The 21,188-nt window shown below is 40.1% G+C and overlaps 1 protein-coding gene across 1 annotated transcript in view; it reads left to right on the forward strand.

The window, feature by feature from the left end:
• Positions 1-14,039, forward strand: part of PHF14 (PHD finger protein 14) — a 176,566-nt gene extending 162,527 nt beyond the window's left edge. The window contains 1 exon segment of the mRNA XM_042474907.1: positions 13,496-14,039. Within this exon segment, the coding sequence (XP_042330841.1) occupies positions 13,496-13,570 (75 nt within the window). The 3' untranslated portion in view covers positions 13,571-14,039.
• The last annotated feature ends 7,149 nt before the right edge of the window (positions 14,040-21,188 follow it).

The following is a 21,188-nucleotide window of genomic DNA, read 5'->3' on the forward strand; positions in this document are numbered from 1 at the left end:
ATCTGGGACGTCCGGGACGAGGGGGGAGATCCGTTCCATGAGGGTCTGGATGTAGGCCCCCATGCAGGCGGTGTAGTTGGCAGCCTTGACCCCGGGGGCCGATGCCAAGTAGGCCTTCTTGGCCAGTCCGTCCACCTTCTTCGCCTCCCGCTCAACAGGGGAGGTCGCCTGCTTCGGGACGAAGCTGTGTTGGGCTCCCTCGACGATGGCAGAGTTCGGCCTGGGGTGGTTGGCCAACCAAGGACAGCTCGCCGGGGCGACTCTGTAGAGCGACTCTACCTTGCGGGAGGGCGCCGACAGGGTGGCCGGAGAGTCCCAGGACCTCTTCACGATGGTCTGGAGCGACGGAAGGAGAGGCAGGCAAGGTGGAGTAGGCACTCGACCGTGCACCCGACGCTCAACCGGGTCCTCAGCGTTGTCTTCCGCAGAAGCGAGCTCGATGTCTAGGGCCCTCGCCATCTTCACGACGTGTTCGGTGAAGGACCTGACGTCGTCCGATGGAGAAGACGGCTCCGGGTTGTGCATCCTCTGGGGAGAGGCTGGGTCCGAGGGTGCCTCAGAAGGAAGCATCGGCTCGTCTTCAGAGTCCAGGTCAGAGGAGAGGGGGTCCGTCACTCTAACCTGGGATCTCGGGCGGGTTGGAACGAGGTCCGCTGAAGACCGAGAGCGCCTGCGGGATGAAGACAGCGACCTCTCGTAGACCGACACGGTCGGGACCGATCTGGACGGGGTGGCCCGGTCCACCGGATGGGGGTTCAGCCTGGTGAACTCCTTCATTGCTCTGTCCTCCGAGACCGACACGTAGTACCGGCGCGACTGCGTGTCGAAGAAGAGATCCGGAATGTCATGCCCGCGGGGCTGGTCTTCCTCATCGTCGGATGCCAGATGGGAGGGCGACCGGTGCTCCGGGGAGCGAGGAAGAACGATGTCATCCGTCCCGTGGACAAAGTCCATGGTGGGCAGGGGCAGTGGGGTGTCCGGTACCGGGGTCCGCCGCACCGGTGTCGGATCCGGATCGCGGGGGGCTGCCGAAGCGGAAGCGCTGGCCTGTTTGGACGGGGAGCGCTTCTTTTCCTTCGCCTTCAGAGGATCGGTGGCGGGTCGATCCTTGGAGGATTTAGCCTTTTTCGGGGCAGGATCACGACCGTGTTTGTCGTGGTGCCTCTTCTTCCCATGCCTGGGAAGCTCCTCCATTGGGAAGAACGGATTGTCCGGAAGGTCGAGGAGAACAGCAGCCGCTGCCGACGGGGAAGGTCTCGGAGACTTTGCCCCTTCCAAAGGCACAGCCAGCTCCTTGGACTTCGGAGCGTGGCGAGATGCCTTGGATGCTTTAGACGATGAAGGCGACACGAGATGGACCTCCGGCTCGGTAGCCTTCTTCGAACGCGAGCCCTCCGATCCCTTCTTCGGTTTGGAGGCCGGCTCGGTACCCTCAGTCCCCGAAGACTTATGGGGGCGCTTGGAGGGTTCGTCGGTGGCGCTGGGCGGTTTGGAGCCACGGGCCACATCGGAGGTGGTGGAAGGGGTTGTCCCGGCCGGGACACACACCACGCTGGAAACGGCGGCTCTCCCCGATGTCACGCTGGACACACTGGCCCGAGACGAGGTGGGGGGGCGCGGAGGGCGGGACAGAGGACGACCGTGAACCCCCTTCTTCTACCTTGCCAAGAGCAATCGCCGAAGTGAGCCGGGACTCACGGTTCTTCCGGGCCTGGGAGGAGAGGAATCTGCAGAGCAGACAGGCCTTGGTGTCATGGTTCTTGCCAAGACACAGCAGGCAAGAGGAGTGCGGGTCCTGGACGGGCACCTTGCCCCCGCAAATGTCGCACTTCTTGAAAGGCGCAGGCATTTCCAAAGTCGTCAAAGCCAGTGGGAGAATCCGTAAACGAGGTCAACAGTCCGAAAGTCCGAAGTTACCAGGGGCGGGAGACAAAGAATGGTCAAGATACAGTCCGAGGTCAAAAAGCGAAAGTGATTCCAAGCAAGCAAAGCAAGCGAAAGTTCCCTGAAGCAGCTAGCGCGGCGGAAAAAAGGAACTGGGGAAAAGAGCGGGAAGGAAGGGGCCTTATAACGGGTGGGCGGAGTTATCGCCAAAAAGTTTCAATATGTTGCAGAGTTAACTCTGCCCAGTGATTCCAATAGGTTCCGAGCAGCACTGCGCAGGCGCAGTGAAACCCATTTGTATGATTCGCAGAGACCACGAAGAAGAAAAAATGGTTATGACTCTTATGTACATTAAGAACAATGCTTACGTTGTTCTCTGTTTCATGCGTGTTTCATGGGTTCATAAGACTGTTTGGGTATTGCTAATCCTTTGTTCCATCTTAACATGGTTTAAATTAAATGGATTTATTTCATAGCCTACACAGATACTTCTGACATGATGTGCTTTAATCCCTCCTCCTGCCTCCAAGCATGAGGGGTATGCTGGAAGGGATTTCTAAGAACCTTCTAACCCTGTTAAAATCTATTTCCAAATATTACTGTCTGCTGCCTTCAGAAATGAGCAAACATGTCCCTGCATCATTGTTTTAAAAAAAATAAACAAGAATTCTGTTGAGCAGAATTGGCTGTACTCCTAAGGTAGAACTTGTATTTGGTTCCAAGCACCACCTGCCCAGCTGAAAATCACAACTGTAGTGGCTGGCAGCCAAAAGGGCCACTCTGTGGAGAGGCATCCTTCTAAGCTAAGGAAGAGGAGAAACAGATGGAGACTTTGAGAGCTGGCATGAAATCCTAGTGCTGTAGTGAGCAGTAAATGAAATTTGGCTTTGAGGAGTTTGCAGCGGTATGCATATCCCTTTTATCAGAATTAAAAGCAAGTAAATGGAAAATACAAATTCTGGCAGACCCATGAGTGTGGTTTGGCTTTTTAAAAATCCTTCAGGTTTTCATATTCATACAAATTAAAGGAGTTAGTTTTGAGATAAACATGCAGGTGCTTATAGACCCTAAAAGTTTCTTTGTATTTTAAAAAAAAATAGTAATGTGAATAACCTAATACGATCTTGCATTGCCATCTAGAGCATTGTAGCAGTACTGCAATAATTTTAATGTTCCCTTTAAGGGTTTTTCCTACCATCAGTTTAGGCTGTCTCTTTGTCTTAGCAAAATAAAGATGTGTGGCTGCAGCCTATTAATTGTGCATACCTCTTACTTTCATTTAAAAGTTATTGCACTCATAGTCTCAATTTTTAAAACCATCAGTTCCAGAAAGAGCCGTCATTAGGAAATTGGTTGGGTTTTGACAGTGAGAAATAAAGGAGATGTACACAGAAAGGTAAGATTGTCAGTTTCCCTGTAGCCCCAGAGGGTGCATTTTCTTGATGGCTGGTTCAGAATATTTCATGAAGTAAATGTCAAACTTGTCAAGCTTGTCACTATGAAAATGATCCATGTAGTGAGGGTCTCCTTTCCTTGGGAAACAAACAGCTGCCTTATCACTAAATAGATTCAGTGACAGGAACCTGCCATCTATCATAAGAAATTTATATTTGCTTGTAATACCCGGCTGTTTCAGTCATTCTCCCTATTGCTGTACTGTGGTTCATTATAAGGTTTGTCAGCAGCACATTTTGAAGGATATAGCATGAAATAGAAAAAGAACCCCTGTGCACTTGAGAGTTCAGCATGCTCTCCATGCTGATATAACTATTGGATTGATTTATATCTGAATCTGTTGCCCTTTAAGCACATTTTCCTTCAAACTTGGCATGTTAAGGTGAATGGGTAGGAAATCAGTTGACACATAAAAAGAAAATGCAAAATCCTTCTCTGAGAAAACGTGAAGCTTTTTAATAAGGGATGACCATAGTGTCTGTTGCATTGCTGCCGAAACATAGTGCAAAATTCAGTAGCAGTAGCAACACTAAACTGTCCAGAGATAGATAGACAGAAAGTGACTATAATGGCCTGCAGTCTACTTTTGAAAGCACTTTCAATATCCAAGTTACTTTTCAGAATAAAAATTAAGGTGGGTGGATCATCTCATCTTTCTGAGTATCTTAGTTCTGATTTCTAGATAAGACATTTTCAGTACAGCCCATGGATTTCATTGGGAGCTTTTAAAGACAATTTTTGTTACTTAATCTTTCTAAAAGATACTACAAGATCTTTTGCATACTGTTATTCTCTAGAGTAGAGGCTGATTTTGCCTGTTATCTGGCTTTTACATAAATATCATATTTTTAAGTGGTAAGAACAGGCAGGGCTATATCACAAAATTAGGCTAGCTATGTTTGATGATGATGATGATGATGATGATTATTATTATACAATGAGTTTTTAAAATAAGAAAGTGATGGAAAGCTACACATTAGACTCCCTAACAGCTTCATATAGCCATGGATGCACAACTATCAAAGGAATCTATGAAGTGAAGGTGGATAGGGTAATGCAAGTGTGATATGGTACAAAAAGATCTTCAGTCACACATGTCAGTTGTTTCTTTTCGCTATTAATATGAGCTGCAGATTGTGAGCATATGAGCTGTGCCTCCAGGTATCACCATATACTGGAAATTATTAGACTTTTATTAATTGAATACAAACATCCAAAGAGATGAACAGAGTTCGTTCATATCAAGCTGAACAGAGTTATAGAACTGCCATGATGCAGAATCTGGCCTTGTCAGGGTTACTAATCATTAGGGTTCTGTGGCCACATTTAGTGCGAGAAGGCCTGGCATGCTTCCAGGGACCCATTCACACTGCATAAACATAGTGCTATGATTCCACTTTATCTGCCATAGCAACTTCCTATGGAGAGAATTCTAAACATCCCTCCCTAAACTGCAAATCCCAAGATTCCACAGGATGGAACTATAGCAGTTGACCGAATCACGGGAGCTTGATTGTCTAGTTCAAAAAAGGCCACAGATGCAGAGCAGATTTTGCTGGTGAGGCTTATAGGCACACTCACTTCCTTATCTCCTGTGCCACCATAGGGCTTGCGAATATCCTGTGTTATAGAAGTAACCAACCCCAAAATAGTAGTAGGCCTCAGAGTAGCCATAAAATAGGTGATAGAGACAACATGGCTATAATACTGTTAGCAAACATGGTTTTTAGTCTCTTCTGTACACTCACCAAAAATATATATTTGACAGATCTATTTTTTAAAATATATATATTTCTTTTTTAAGTATTTGGCTTTTTAACTTCTGGTTTCACATACACAGAAAAGCAATTATGTATAGAAAAATGAAAGTTTCTACCAGGCTGTTTTCTATGATTGAAAAGTGTATTAACAACGGTACTACAGATGCAAGTGAAGGAATATCTGTATCTATTGGGAGCCATAGCACACACTCTGCCATACTGCCATGTTACCCAATTTCATGTAAAGCTAGAAATTGTCCTTTGACTAATTCATAAAGCATATTGCTGCTCTCTTTTATTTTGCCCTATGTGTTTAGCTTGTCCTGAAAAGTCCTGCCACTCTGTATTTCTGTTCATAATTATACACGTGCAGTATAGATAGAATTGTACCTTTTCCTTTTACTGTATATCTAGCAAAGCAACAGCACATTATTTCTTGGTTCTCTGCATTTTGTGATGTGTCTGTTATGCTGATTTACACAGAAGGGCAAATTATAGGTATGGTTTATTACACATATCTCTACAATTGTGTTCTTACTAACATTATGAATTGATTGATGATGTATGATCTATGTATAGAATTCTCTCTTGGTTCCTGTAGAGATAATAATTGTCTGCCACTTCTTTCTTCAAGACCACATGTTGTCATCTGATACAAAGGGAGAAATTCGTCTTCTCCTTTAAAATGGAAAGTTGAAAGTGAGTGTTCAAACCCATCTTTTTGGTGCAGGTCAATCTTTCTTATCTTTCTCCTTCCTCCTGTTCCTCTCCAGGTTTTCTTAACAGAGAGATGCAGCAATTTAATTTTAGAAGCAGTCCTTCTAATTTGTGCAGAATATATTATTATTCTTAAAAGTTTAAGGTTTTTTTTTTAAAAAAAACATGGAAATGAAATTCTACTTATTTTCATATGTAGAAGGGAGCTAGAACAACATTTGATGATGTTTACTACTATTGCGCTGAGGTGCACAAAAGGAAATATATATTTTAGCTTAAAATGATACTCACCAGAAGGATCTCAGGAAGTGTACTGTATAGCAACAAGCAAAATTTGTAACATACAGTATTATATTTCATTAAAAGAGTTCAACAGATTTTTTTTTCCTCCTTGATCTGTAAATCTTCTATGGATTGGCTATACCTGGCATCCTGCTTTGACTGACTTCGGTCAAATTGATTATATAGAAAGTCTGTAGTTTATTTCAGAATTGGCACATTTGTTGTTTGTTCTTGATGAAAAATTAGCAAACTTGGAGCCCTGAAGCCCACCATTGACATCTCCTGTATGGCCAGGGGCTGCATGTGTTGGATGATACTTCTTATTATTATGCTTTATTTATACACATAATAATAAATAATTTGTTTTATTTATATACCGCTATTCCAAAGATCATAGCGGTGAACAGCAAGTAAGCTAATTTGCCCCCAACAGTCTGGGTACTCATTTTAGCGACCTCGGAAGGATGCAAGCCTGAATCAAGCTTGGGCCCTTTTGCTGGACTTGAACTCGCAACCTTGTGGTTTCAGGTGAATGGCTGCAGTACAGGCATTTAACCACTGCGCCACCACTCTCTCTTAAATTGCTGGGAGGGGAGGCTTTAAATATCTCCAAATCCCAACAGTTTTTAGTAGGATGAGGTTAAAGCATCACCCTGTCCCTGTTATCCTTCTGGCAGAAACAGGTGAGATACCAGTAAGTAAGCTGCATACTTACTCCCACCTACCAATCGGGATCAGTCTTTCTGCACTGGTATTGGCTATTAGCAGCAGGAAACAGGGGCATAGGGATGACTCATTGCATGCAGTTAGACTTCCACTAAATAGATGCTTAGCAGACTACTAGGAGCCCAATTATGTTTGCAGATATGGTGCCCTAGGAGAGTCATCTTCATGTGCCTTTTTTTCAAGCAGATTCAGGTCCCTACGAGATAGCCATTTGATGCAATGATTCACGTCCAGTTGAATGTGTAAACTGGGCACATGGAGAGCACACCTATGTAGCAGTGGAGGTGAGGGATAAGGAATTGGATGCTCAGGGTTCCTTACCCTTGTCCTATAAACCGAAGATAGTTGTTTCTTCCATAAGAGCATATTGTGACTTTATAGATGTCATTTGAACCAATAGCTGGCTAACCTGAAACTAGCAAGGACTTGATTAAGGCTGCAGTCCTTTTACTTAAAAGAAATCTACTCAGGGGCCTGGATGTTTCTGTGTCTGACCTATTTGACAGATGGAAATCTTCTTCTTGGTTAATTTCTGGCATTTTATTCAAAACAGATAAAAATATATTTCCAAAAGAGAGAGAGAAAAATAGAGTCAATGACTCGTTGCAAGGAGAAGCAGCACTTCTAACTCAGCTACCAATATCCAGTGGTCTCCCTTCCCTCATCCATGCAAAGTGAAGGGGCATAGATGCACATGGTAACTCAAATGGAAAACTGAGCAGTGTGATTGTAGGAAAAGTGCCACTCATACATGGATAGCTAACTTAACCAAACAAAAAAAATCTGACCCTTTGTATGCCACCATCACAACAGCCTTTTAAAATTTGACATATCCAAGTCACAACAAGGGCAGAAAACAAATAAATACATTGATGCTACCCTAAAACCTGAAAAAATATCTCAGAATTGTTAGATTGAGAAAGATTTGGAAGTATCTCTATTCATTAGTGTATTTTTTTTCCTGAAAAACCAAAAGTAAATGATACATTAAATTCTATCCATCCCATCAGTGTTGTGGCACATTCTTCTGTTTTGTTTTGTTTTGATTTGATTCTTATACTTTGGAAGTACTGTGGTATCTACGAGCCCCATAAAATGCAATCTACCCCAGCCTTGCTCTTGGCTGCTGTGTGATGTACTGGATAAAGTGCTGGACTGAACCAACCACTTGCTTTCATTCTGAACTGCTTCACAAGGTGGTTGTGTGAATGAAGCAGGGAAGAGAAGAACAGCATATGTTGCCTTGAACTCACTGGAGGAAAAGTGGGGTATAATTGTAACTAGTAAACTCTCTTTTTAAAAAAGACTTTTTCTGTGGCAGATGAATGAAACTGCTATTCCAAATAAGACATTAATTGTTATGGAATTATTGATTTTACTTGGTGTCTGAAATTTATCACACAGAGGCCTTTGTCCCATTCAGTAATATCTCCGCAGATGGCATTGTATATTCTGTGTCCCTTTGGAGGACCTACCACCACTTCAGACATTCTAGATGTCTGCTGAACAAGGGATCCTGTGATTAAATCATCTGTTTTCCTTTATCAAAGATCTGCTGTGTTTATAGCTCAGCTATATTAACTATGGTTAAGCAGAGTACATATAGCAGTAACAAACGCAGCCCCCAGGCTTGTTGAGTAGAATAGCAGCTTCCAGTTTTGCCTTTCTTCCCAGAAGGTTCTGTTCTTTTCTCACCCAAGCCTATATTGGTAAAAAGGAAAAACAGAGATAGTTGCCATACAGATTCTTCTTCTTTTTAATCCAAGGAACCACTTTTGACTTTGGCTGCCTATGCATTTGAATAAGGAAAGTGTGAACAGCAGGTTGCACATGCAGTAGTTCCTATAACTGGTAGCCTATAACCTAGCAACCATAATTAAAGAAATTACTGCTGACAGTATTTGTGAATTATCTTAATTTTGGGGCTGCTTGTCTCAGTTTGTGTGTATGTGTTCATGCACATGTGTGGCATACACTACAAACCAACCCTAAGTGGACTCCAGTTTGGTGGTATATGGCTGATACAACATTTTTCACACACATACACACACAACAGCTAGGTTTTGACACAAAGTTATTCAGTCATAATCACCTTCATCTTAACTGAGTAGTGCTTCCTAGCATTAATGCTGTCCCCTACAGATCTCCTGTTTACACTCTTAAAGTAATAGTATTATAGCATGTCAAAATCCATTTTACACGAAATACAAGAGACTGAACAAATCCTACATATTAAGTCCTGGTTGTGTAAGTTCCTTTAGGATGGAAAGCTGTACTGAATGGAGATGGTAATTAGTAAAGCAAATACATTAAACATGTTTAAACTTCAGTCTGTTCAGCATCATTCCTTGATAATTAGCCTAAATAGCCCATTTAGCTGAAAGTTCAAACATTGCTAATTACTTTAGAAACAGCAGTAGTTAAATATTTTATACACAAAAGAACAAATGCTTCCTAAAGTAGGATGAAAAGTGTTACCTAAAACTTCAGTGAAATTCTAAGGTTGTGATCCTGCTTGGTTATTTGTACAAACAACACAGTTTATTTCACAATTTGAGATTCAGAGGGATACAAATTAGAGATCAATATACTATCTTACTAGTGTTTAGGGTACTTCCTGGACAATACCGCCTTCTTAATTTTTTATATTTATTTTCAGTTAGAATTTATTTTGTTATTATTTTGCAAACATTTTAATTCAGTTTTATGCCAATATTGTGGATTCTGTAGTAACACTAGACAGCAGCTTGATGTGCTACGTACTCTGTGATGGCACCTCATAGTCAGTTTGCATCTAGATCTGATTGTGTCACTGAAGTCTATATTTTTATTGCCTGAAATGCTTTAAAATTCAGATTTTAAGTGTGTGGGCAACTAATACAGTAAAGATCTCTTTATGAGAGATCTCTCTGAAGAGAGATCTTACAGGGTGGTGTTTGAGCAGCTATGAGAATTTGTGCTCTGACTTCCATAATTAATTTTTTGGAGGTCACCATTTAGCATTGGATAAAAGGAGCTATTCATTCCTATGGATGCTGGCATTGTGATGTCACTTCATTTATGCAGGGTGTTCCAAGGAAGCTTGCCATGAATTATGAGCCCAACTCCTAGAGCTGAAGCTGTAGAATATTGTAAGCATGCTGTTGCCTGACATGCTCATGTTTCCTATTTTAGACCTGACTGATCTTCAGATAACATATGGCAGTACAAGTAATTGGAAAATTGGCAGACCTGTCATGAAACCTTGCTAGATGGGACAAAAATATGATGCTGCAGCACATAAAGTGTCTCTGAAGTTAAATTTATTGTCCTTTATCAAATGGCGAAGAAAGCATATCTAGTCTCCCCCCCAAGAAAAAGTTCTTTCTCAGTAGCAGATACTGTTCAAAAGGAAATTTTAAATAGAAAGGTTGTTTTTGCATTTTAAAGACCGTTCACTGAAAACTGCTGGCCAGCAATTGGAAAAATATGCCAGATATTGTCTCTTTTAATGCTTTACCAATTTCTCCCTTCTAGAATCTCTCAGTGGCATCTGGTAAAAGAATTAATAATCCACATAAAGTGCAGGAATTATGTTGTATAGATTAGCAGGTCTGTCTTAAATGTTAGTAGTTACTTTTTTAAGGACAGGAGTAACTAAAACAGGAAAATTATGGCTATATTTTGGCATCTGAATGTGTTCTCAAGTAGCAGCTTGCCATGATTGACTGGTGTCCCAAGTCCAGATTATAACTAGTGTGTCCTTGACATTCTTCCTCTATGCTGAAAAAATGTTATTGTACTCTCCTTTGTCTTTAAACATCTCCAGATCCTTTTGATTTAAATAACGCTAGGCTATTTTTGACCATACGAATTTTCTGGATCCATTTAGTCTGGCTTTTGGTAAGGTTCGGAGTGTTTTTTGGTGACAATAATAGATTGTCTTCACCGGGAAAGAGACTGGAATAGTGTCGCCTTGTATTTCTCAGCTGTTTTCTGTGCTATCAAACATGATTTTTTTCTGTATCATGTGTAGCTGTTAGAAGCAGGAGAAATTATATTGATGTGGCAGTGCTGTTACATCACAGGATGATTCAAAGAGTTGGCAATAGAGAAATAATGTTTGTAACAGTTTTGCCTTGGGGAAATGCCAGAGATGTAGCAATGAGGTCCCTGACAACCTTTCTGGAGTCACTGAGAAGTCTATGTGAGGGCCAGTGAGCGGAAACTCCATCTATATATAACACTGGGTTGTTCATGGTGGGAGAAGCCCAGGAAATAGTGGATCGGCCTATGCTAGCGGCCACCACACACACCTGAAAAAAAAAGGCATAACTTTAGTTAAGATCACAACAAGGCTCTGGCTCTTGCAGTTCACTGGGTAAGTCTCCTAGGATGTCTACTGAGTCAAGACTTATAGATTTTGCCATGACCTGTGGATAAGTCGAGGGTAAAACTTGGAGGCTCCTTCTGTGTGTGTGTGTGTGCATACAGCAAGAGAGACTCTAATTGAGGCTGTTTCTTTCAGCTTTGGTTTCAGCTGGCCAGCGCAGGTGGGAGAGGGTCTCTGTTTATTTAAAAGCAATTAATCACTCAGGACTCTGTCTGTTTGGCACAAGAGGGGGAAAAACTATCTTGGGACTCTGTTTGTGGGTCTAACAGCAATTAATCACTCAAGACTCTTTTCTGCTTGGCTCAAGAGAAAAAGAAACTATCTTCCACCCCATGGGGAAATCTGAAAGAGTTGCTATCACATTATCATAAAGACCCCGGAAATAAATCGACCTGGGATTTTTGGGTCAATTTTGGGGCATAAATTTTTAGTCTTATAGATGAGTATATATGGCAATACCCACAGGAAAAAGCATAAACTTAATAGAAAAAGAAGCAACCATTTCTGCCAATCATGGGAAAAAAAACACTGGCAGAATACGTAAGGTCCAAAAGTTTTATTTATTGATATGTATGTGAAGATTCTGCCCACTGTTATTGTATTAATGTTTTAAGATTTTATTGTTTGTAATTTTAATTGTTAGAACTGTTTAATCCTTTTTTTAAGGGGGAGGAGATTGTATATATTGCTGTATTATTTTAATGTTTTATTCCGCTTTGATTGTTTTAACAAAAAGTGGGATATAAACAAAAGTTGTTGTTGTTGTTGTTGTTATTATTATTATTATTATTATTATTATTATTATTATTATTATTATTAAACACACTGCAGAAATAATCCAGTTTGAGAATGCTTTAACTGCCCTGGCTCAATGCTATGGAATTCTGGGAACTATAGTTCTGTGAGACATTTAGCCATCTCTGTCAGAGAGCTCTGGTGCCATAATAAACTACAATTCCCAGGATTCCTAGCATTGAGCCAGGGCAGTTAAAGCAGTCTCAAACTGGATTATTCCTGCAGTGTATTTTGGGCCTAAGAGTGTTTTTGCTTTACTATATAAGGAAGCAACAGATGCAGACCTCCTTGGTTTCTGTAATATGAGAGTTCCACAAAAGGCTGGCTACTAACACAAATGCACTTTTCCTACATGGGTGACAACCTGATTTCCTTCAGAACCATTAAAACAGTGGTACTCATACTCTTGGGCTCCACCTTTACATCTACATGCAGACATCCCACCCCAATTTGATGTAGTATATGAATACAAATATTTTGTTTCTTTAGTGTACATATTTTCATTCTACATTCATATATATACATATTTTAACATTTCATAAGAAAATAACATAATTCAAATTAGAACAGTTTTGTTGAAAGTAAATTGAATATTTAACTTAACACACACAAAAAAGTTTGAGAAAAGGAGTAGGAGGGATCAAGCTCTCTCAGTTTCATGCCTCCCTTCAGTAACTCTTGTGCCCTCCTTGGGGTCCTGCCCCTGAGAACCTCTGCATTAACAGGAACTCATCAGTAGACCCGAAAAACTGGAAAGGATGGGAAAGGCCAGTGGGCTTCTCTTTCTAGAAAGTGATGCTCACAGCAATTCTGCTATGGAGAACCAGGGGTTTCAAATTCATTTCCTTGAGCCCTGATGAAAAAATGGTCCAAGTGGTACTTTTCTAACAGAGAGGTTCATATAACATTATATAGTATTTATTTATGGTATTTATACCCCACCCTTCAGCCCTAATGGCTATCAGAGCGGCTTACAATTATTATTTTAATTAGATGGTTCTAATAATAACATTACCACATTAAAGTTAATCCATATGAAAAGATCATTTTCTCTGCTCCTTATTTTCCATCAGTCAGTACACTACATTTCAAATTTATGGTCTAGGAAGAGCATATCTCAGCCCATCTGTTGGCTTTGAAGTGCCACGGCCAAATGTAAAAGGGAGATTCCTATAGCCCTAAGTAAATTAGTAGCATGCAGATGGGGTGGGGGGTACTGGGGCATTTTGGCCCCAAAACCTGCCCTTGACTTATACATGAGGTCGACTTATAGTCGAGTATATACGGTATTGCTGATAATTGTTTTAATTTTTGGTTGTACATTGCTTTGGAAGTGGCAGTGTATTCAAAAGTTTAAAAGTGACTTATAAATCTGAAATAATAAGTCTAGCAATTAAAAGAGTTTGCATATATTGTATATTGCATATGCAGGCAGCAGTATGACATGCATGTTCTTTTTTTTCTGAAGGCCCATAAGATGACTGATATTTTTGTTTGTTTACAGGAGGATGAAAATGAAGGAGAAGCAAAAAGTCCATTTCAAGATCCAATCATGGAACAGAAGAATTCAAAAAAATAGAAGATTTTTCCTCTGAAATACTTTCAAAGAGTAACATAGTGATTAATGTGTCTCATTGTTAAAGGGGGGGGGGCTGGAAAATTGTCACTAAAAGACACTGCAAATTAAAATGTAAGTTTCATTGGAGAATTGTTTCCTAAACTCCTGACATTTATGATTATATGAAAATAGGAATTTTCAGTACTCAGAAACAAAATAAAAGCATCTGTTCATTGTATAAGAACTTTAGAATTATGGACAGAAGAGCAACATGATCTTCATTATTGCTACTTTTTGCCATGCAAAGTTGTTAATGTTCTTCATTACATTATTTAATGTGAATCCCGAAAGGCTGAATACCACTCAGAATGTGTGTCTCATTTCTCTGCATTGATGCATGGATGGTTATTGATTTTGATACTTATGGATTTGAATAAATATGTAACTACACAAATATGCTGAGTGAAATGAAATAAAACTAATAATTATTGAGAGCGTCCACATTTTTTAATCACGGAGGAGGGACTTTGAAACCCTGCAAAATCTCTTAAGCTGTTCCAAATACTTAGGATTTTCTTTGCATGAACCAGATCCTCCAATGTGGAGCATCATGTTTTCCACTAGTCAGCATTTATTTGTCTCTAATTAGAAAAATGTCTATATTTGATCTAGCATTACACTGCTTGTGTAAGGAAAATAAAATTTGCTAGCACCCTGAGTTGACTTTGTGCAGCTCTGAGCTTTTACTCGGCCTTTAACATGATGTAAGCAATTCTAATTGATTAATCATCACATTTTAAATCTTTTTTAGTCTATTTAGTAAAATATTAATACAGCTTTTTCCCATCCACTTCATATTATATATGATAATGTTAGAGCATCAATCTAATATCTTACCTGCTTCATCACATTTCTTCCCAGTGATTTGCTCACAGGAAATATAGGCCCGTTACAGACGGGTGTAAAGTATGTCCTGGGGACGTACTAGGGTTAGTGAAAGTGCGTGCCTTACGCACACACCTAACCCTAATACGTCCCCAGGACATACAAAATGGTGGCGCCCTTTCCACACAGGGGGCACCATTACGACGTCACGAACGCTCCGCCTCCAAATGGGGCGGTACGAACGTGACATCTTTGCGCCACGCAAGGGCGCATAGAGCGCCCTTTCCGCAACGCTAGAAGGAGCTCCAAAACAGAGCTTCTTCCGTGATTTGTGTCACTGGCGCAGCCTTTAGATGACTGCGCCAGCGACACAAGAAAGAAAAGGTGTCCTTGGTGCATGAATCCTCAAGGACACCCCTTTCCAGGCCGCGGGGAAGCGGCCTGGAAAGCGGCGGATCGGGGCCCCAGAGGCTGCCGTTCTGGCAGCTGAGGCCCCAGTCCGGTGGGGAAAGGAGCGCCTACAGGCCACCCCAAAGGAGGGGTCTGTAACACACCATACTTTCTTTATAGATGGTTTCTATTGTTAATAAAATCCATTTTTATTCAATTCATGTAAGGTTCCAATGCTATAATATTATCTTTCAAACCTGCTGTAATATACCAGGAGCCATCCAGCTGCTTCTGAATAACCCAAAGTTAACCTTCCCCAGTTGCAACTTCTTCTCAGATGGGCAGTTTTCCCACTCTTTCCTAATACAGTACTGGAACTAACAGGAGTATAAAAGAGTTGCATTCTGCTACCCCCTATTGCCCCATATGATATTGGGACTACTGAAGTGATTTCCGTTAGGAAATCCCTCTCCCCTACCTAAAAGCAACAGAATACAATTTTCATATATTTGTTTGCCTCAAACAGAAAATTGTACTCACCACCCTCTGGCACGCCTTTAATCTAGTATTAAGATAGAGCGCAGAGACCACTGCATCACCACAAAGATCTGTGGCCACTATTTCATGTTTAATTTTTCTAGTAGGATACATCTAACTGAGCAAAGGCTAAGACAAGGAGAGACACAAGACCTTACAAGTAGTAGTAGCTTGGTTCAAATGCCATTTGGATGGCATAGTGTAAGATATAGGGGGATGCCTGGTTCGTAATTTAAACAGCTTCACTAGATTCAATTGATTAACTATATCTCATTAATGTTGAGGTCTGGGTGTTAGTTTAGCTCAGTGTTTCCCAAACATTGGTCCTCCAGATGTTTTGTATTTCAGCTCCCATAATTCCTGATGGTTGGCTAGGCTAGCTGGGGCCTCTGGGAGTTTATGTCCCAAACACCTGGAAGACCAAAGTTTGGGAAACACTAGTTTAGGTCATCTTCAGAATCAAACATAACTTTATTTATCAGTACCACATCTAGAAGTACTGCAGTTTGGAACAAACATAACCATTTATTAAACACTATGAGAGAATTACTCATTATGCTGACCTTTTGTTTGTTTTTCTACTGAATCTTGGATTGAACACTTGACTTATGTCAATTTAGCTGAAGTTGAAATCTGGTATCTGACAAGCTTTGCCGAGGCTTTGAAACATCAGTCCTTGATGAATATGTAAAAGTGAACCCAAGATATCATTTTAGAGGTGTCTCTTTCTTCATAGAATGATTCCATAGATATTTGATGTCCTAATCTTTCTTTTGAATATTTATGTCACTTTCTGGCTTCAGCTCCACTTCAAGATACATATATAACGATTTTCTCCACATTATCTACTACTTTCTGTAATGAAAAGAGATATGAGAAGGCATTTATGTTTTTTTCTTTGTTCTCAACAACATTGTTGTATTTATTAAATGCACAAAGGACTCAGCAGGACCAAAAGCTTGGATTCATCCCCACATTTATGCCACATTTTAAAAATTTTGTCACAAGGTCACATCAAATTTTGTAGCCAAAATCTACTTTGGAGGGAAATGTTGCACAAACTTGGGGAATCTATGCATTGGCACTAGAAAAATCAACAACCAAACTAGGCTTAAACACAGGACCTCCCTTTTTACGCTCCATACAGAGTGGGAAAGAAATCTTCCTTAGTTTTCTGTATAATGAGAATGGTGAAGAGTTAAGAATGGTGAGTGAGCTGTCTTAGTGAGCCATACAGCATTCTCAGTACTTAGACTTTTGTATAATGTAGTATAGTAGGCAATTTCAGCTAACAAAGCAGGCAGACCCCTCACATTGACAATTGATACTAAAGTAATCAGAAGCTTCTTGGAGCTTCAGGAACAGGGTAGAAACTTTGATATGGTTGCAGAAGAAACACACCACTTTGGTCTTGCTTTGAGAGAGGAGGGGGGAATGGCCCATGAATCTACAGTCTGGTGTACCCTAGAGACCCAAAGCAAGCCACTGGCTGTTAGGAAAATTTGCTTCTGTCAAGTAAAGGATATGATTGTTTTGCTTTTATCACTTACCTTCTGCATGCATTTATCTACTATATATCGTAACTAAACAATACAGTGGGCCCTTGGTATCCACGGTTTGGTTCCAGGAGAACCACCCTCCTTGGATACCAAAATCTATGGATGCTCAAATCCCATTATATACAGTGGGGTAGTAAAATTGTATTAAAATGGCAAAATCAAGACTTGCTTTTTGGGGGAGGATTTTTAAACAAATATTTTTAAGCAGAATGGATGTAGAATCTGTGGATACAGATGGCCGACTATATATCATCTTGTTACACAAGTGACTTCCTTTCACTTTAGTAATGAGATATTGTCTGTAGACAATGAGTAGTAATTGGTTTTATGTTATTTAACATGGCTTTTACAATTTCTTTGATTCATGAAAATATCCTTGCATGAAAATCCAGAAGTTGGAAATGACATATAGGTTTTACAAATCATAGCACATTCCTTTTACCTTAGAAATGGAGGAATAGAACACTTGCACCAATATCTTTTGCTGGTAAGCTTGTTTTTATCCCCAAATTGTTTTGGAAGCCCAGTCACCCAAGAGAGAAGGAGATATCTGAATTGCTTATTGTGACTTCTATCTTTATTCTGGTCCCTTGCCAAAATCTTATACCATTCATACTGCTTTAGTTTGCTTTTGTATCAGGCTGAAGGAGACTTAACTATCCTTGACACCAGAGTGAATAGGTTTCATGCTATGAAAAGTGAAGGTTGATTAGGAACTGACTCCATTTTGTATGACCTAAAGAAAACAATTTTTACATATCAATGAATGAACAAGTTCTGTTACCTATCCAAATGGCTCCAGTGTGTTACCATCACAGGTAATAAATATCTCTCTGTAGTGAATTCAGTGTGGGTTCTACAATGATGCTCTCTGGGAAAGGAAGCAAAATGCTAAAGGCAACAGCATGAAAATGCATGCAACTGTAGCATAATTCCGATTTGTTTTAGAACGATTAATTTCCTTGTTACAAAGCCAAGTATGAACAACCCTTTAAAACCATTGAACCATAAAAGCCATTTCCTTAAGGGTTTTAAATTTGGGAACAGACTCATGAAATTTATAGCTTTGATGAGATATTCTTTGCCTGCAGTCAAAATGAGAGCCAGATCATTGGTTTCTCAGCATGACACCTATGTATTCTTGTGTGCAGTACATATCATTAGGCTCTTAATAACACAGCCATCACCACATAATGTCTGGAAAGGTTCATGTTTGATACTTAGTTTAAAACTCCTATTTACACCTCCAGAATACAAAACAGCTGGATTTTTAAAAAGATGGCATATAATGTCATAAGTAAAAGGCTATCTCATTTAGCAAAGGATACAACAGATTTAGAGCAGGCCTGAGCAAAGTGCAATCCTCTAGATGTTATTGGACTGCAACTCCCAGCAGTTACTGAACTGCTCGAGTCTCGCTACATTCCTCTTAAAAAATACAAGTGCTTCCCCCCAAAAACTGTTAGTAGTGGGGCTTTGATTGAAACAAGGAATTGTCCTAATTTATACACATGCAATTACTCATTAATGAGTAACTTGTGTTTCTCTTCTGGAAGCACATAAGGACCGGGAATTCAGAATTTGTTTCTGATACTGCGTCTAACCAGATGACACAAGTCCCTGGGAGAACAATTGCACTCATGCAGTTACTTATCTTTGTTAATATTAGTGCCAGCTGTTAAGTAACAAAAATTCATCCATTTGAATGACACACATTGAAATTTGATTAAGTAACTGCCCTAAGTCACTTTCCGTTCTTGTATAATTTTAATTATCATTTCCACATTAATTGGACGAAAAAAATCATTGACTGACCTCTCACAAATTACTGTTCTTTCTCCTATTGTTAGCCTAATGGAGCAAAGTAAGTATAATCTAAATTTCCTAGTAAAAGAACATCCACTGCTAAATTTGTTTTATTCAGAGAGGTACTGTTCACTGCTAACAAATGCCACTTTTCATTTATAATGTCTTGAGCTGATGTTGCCGTTATCATCTGCCCTTATGTCGACCTTGACTTATGGCAACCCTGTGAATAAGAAACCTAAAGACACCCTATCCTCAACTACGCTGCTCAGTTCCTGCAGACTTAGGGTTGTGTCCTTTTTGATTGAATTTATCCATCTGGATACAGTCTTCCTCCATTCCTGGTGCCTTCTGCCTTTCCAAGCATTATTGTCTTTTCCAGTGTATCATGCCTTTTTCTGATGTGGCCAAAATACAATAGCCTAAATTTAGTCATCTTGGCTTCTAGGGAAAGTTCAAGTTTAGGGTTTTTTTCCTAGCACCCATTTTTTGTCTTTTTAGCCAGCCATGATATCCACAGAACTCTGCTCCAGCATCACATCTCAGATAAGTTGATTTTCTTTCCACCAACTTTCTTCACCATCCATTTCTCACACCCCTACATAGTGATGGGAAATATAATGGCATGGGCAATCCTAACTTTAGTGTTCAGTTAGATATTTTTTGCATTTCAGGTTCTTGTCTCGCTCTATCATAGCTTTCCTACCCAGCCCTAGTCTTCTTCTAATTTTTTGACAACAGTGTCCATTCTGATCAATGTATGGGAAAACTTTAATCATTTCAGTTTTATTTAAATGAATGACTTTTTTTTATATTTAATGACATTCCATGGAGATGTTCTACAGTTGGTTCCATCATAGAGTCTCAAATAAATAGTATGCTGTTTATCACACCCCAAAAATTAGGTCTGCCTCTTGCATTTAGATAGAATAAACAAGGAAGTATGCAGAAATTAAAGTACTCACTTCCAAAAGAACAGGTGGCATTCCCCACCAAAATCTTTTTCAGATGTTATTTTTTCCTACTATGCAAAGAGTACATCTTAGTATTTATTTAACCTGCCTGCTGTTTTATCATCAAACATTAATACTCCAAATTCAGTGTGCCTAGCAAGGCCAAATGATTATATACTGGTAATAAGTAACCTTATGACTGCATAACACCTATCACAAAAGAATTCTCAGACAACTTTTTAAAAATGGAAGAAGAAAACAAGCAGAAGACTATGCAACAAGCCTTTAAACCCCAATAAAACCAATAGGACACACTGGGATGGCTCAAATGTAACATATGCCTGTATTTCGGTTAACTCGGGGTCTTTTTCTGTCCAAACCCAACCCGGTTCATTAACTATGGCTTGTTTGAAGTTAAAAATCCACAACTTGAAACCATGGCACAAAGATGGTTTATGAATCTGGGCTTCACTGTGTTTTCTTATTACTTTCAGATTCGGTGACCTAGTTTAAGTGGCTTTAAAAGGCTGACAAACTTTTGCTGGTACTTTCACTGGTCTCCCCTTTTTCCTTGATGGCAAGTCCTTCTGTCTCCAGCCCATCTATCTAGCTCAGCAGTAATCTAGCAAAGAATAAGGAGGATTAAGATGTATATTTATAAAAAGCACATTTTTTAATATTAGCAAGCTAGTCCAAGAGTCAACTGATGTGAATTGAACCCTTTCACCTAAAACCTTCTCCAGCCATCACCGCTCCCACCCCCATAGTTCTTTTGTAAATCTGTTTCTTCAGCAGTTCTGTTATCTGTCCATTCATTTCCCTTTTATACAGTAGGCCCTTGATATCCACTGAGGTTTGGTTCCAGAACCCCCTGTGGATACCAAAGTCCATGGATGTTCAAGTCCCATTATATACAATGGCACAGTAAAATGTGTCCCTTATATAAAATAGCAAAATGAAGGTTTGGTTTTTCGAATTTAGATTTTTTAAAAATACTTTCAAGCCATGGATAATCAAATCTGTGGATAAAGAATCTATGAATACGGAGGGCGAACTGTACTCTATAGACTAGGCTCAAAGTTACTGCTCTTACCTATTCTGCTGCTCACTATGGAAGATTAAGTACTCTAAAAACTGTGTCCTTATTGAAAGCGTAGTCATAGGCAGGCAGAAGACTTTTTTGTTTTGTTTTGAAAGGTCATGATGGTTCACAAGTTTTTGTGGACAAAGCCTATAGATACATGGAGGGATGTGTTAAAGCAGCACAGTTATCAAAGTTTCTATCTTACCTCTGTTTCCATCTCGAATTTTCAATATTCTTATATTTTGCCTCTCCATTCTTGGTTACTCTCATTCTGAACTATAGGGTCACAGTGCTTGAACCCTCTGAAGTACATTTTCTCTTACTTTGCTTCCTAGCCTGTAGAAACCTCTTTCTTAGGTTTCCAAGTAGCAAATACTTTATCTCATATACGACTCAATAGCGCTTAAGTTTCAGGGGAAAGAGTT

This window comes from Sceloporus undulatus, chromosome 6 (genome assembly GCF_019175285.1).
Source record: "Sceloporus undulatus isolate JIND9_A2432 ecotype Alabama chromosome 6, SceUnd_v1.1, whole genome shotgun sequence".
Classification (NCBI taxonomy): Eukaryota; Metazoa; Chordata; class Lepidosauria; order Squamata; family Phrynosomatidae; genus Sceloporus; species Sceloporus undulatus.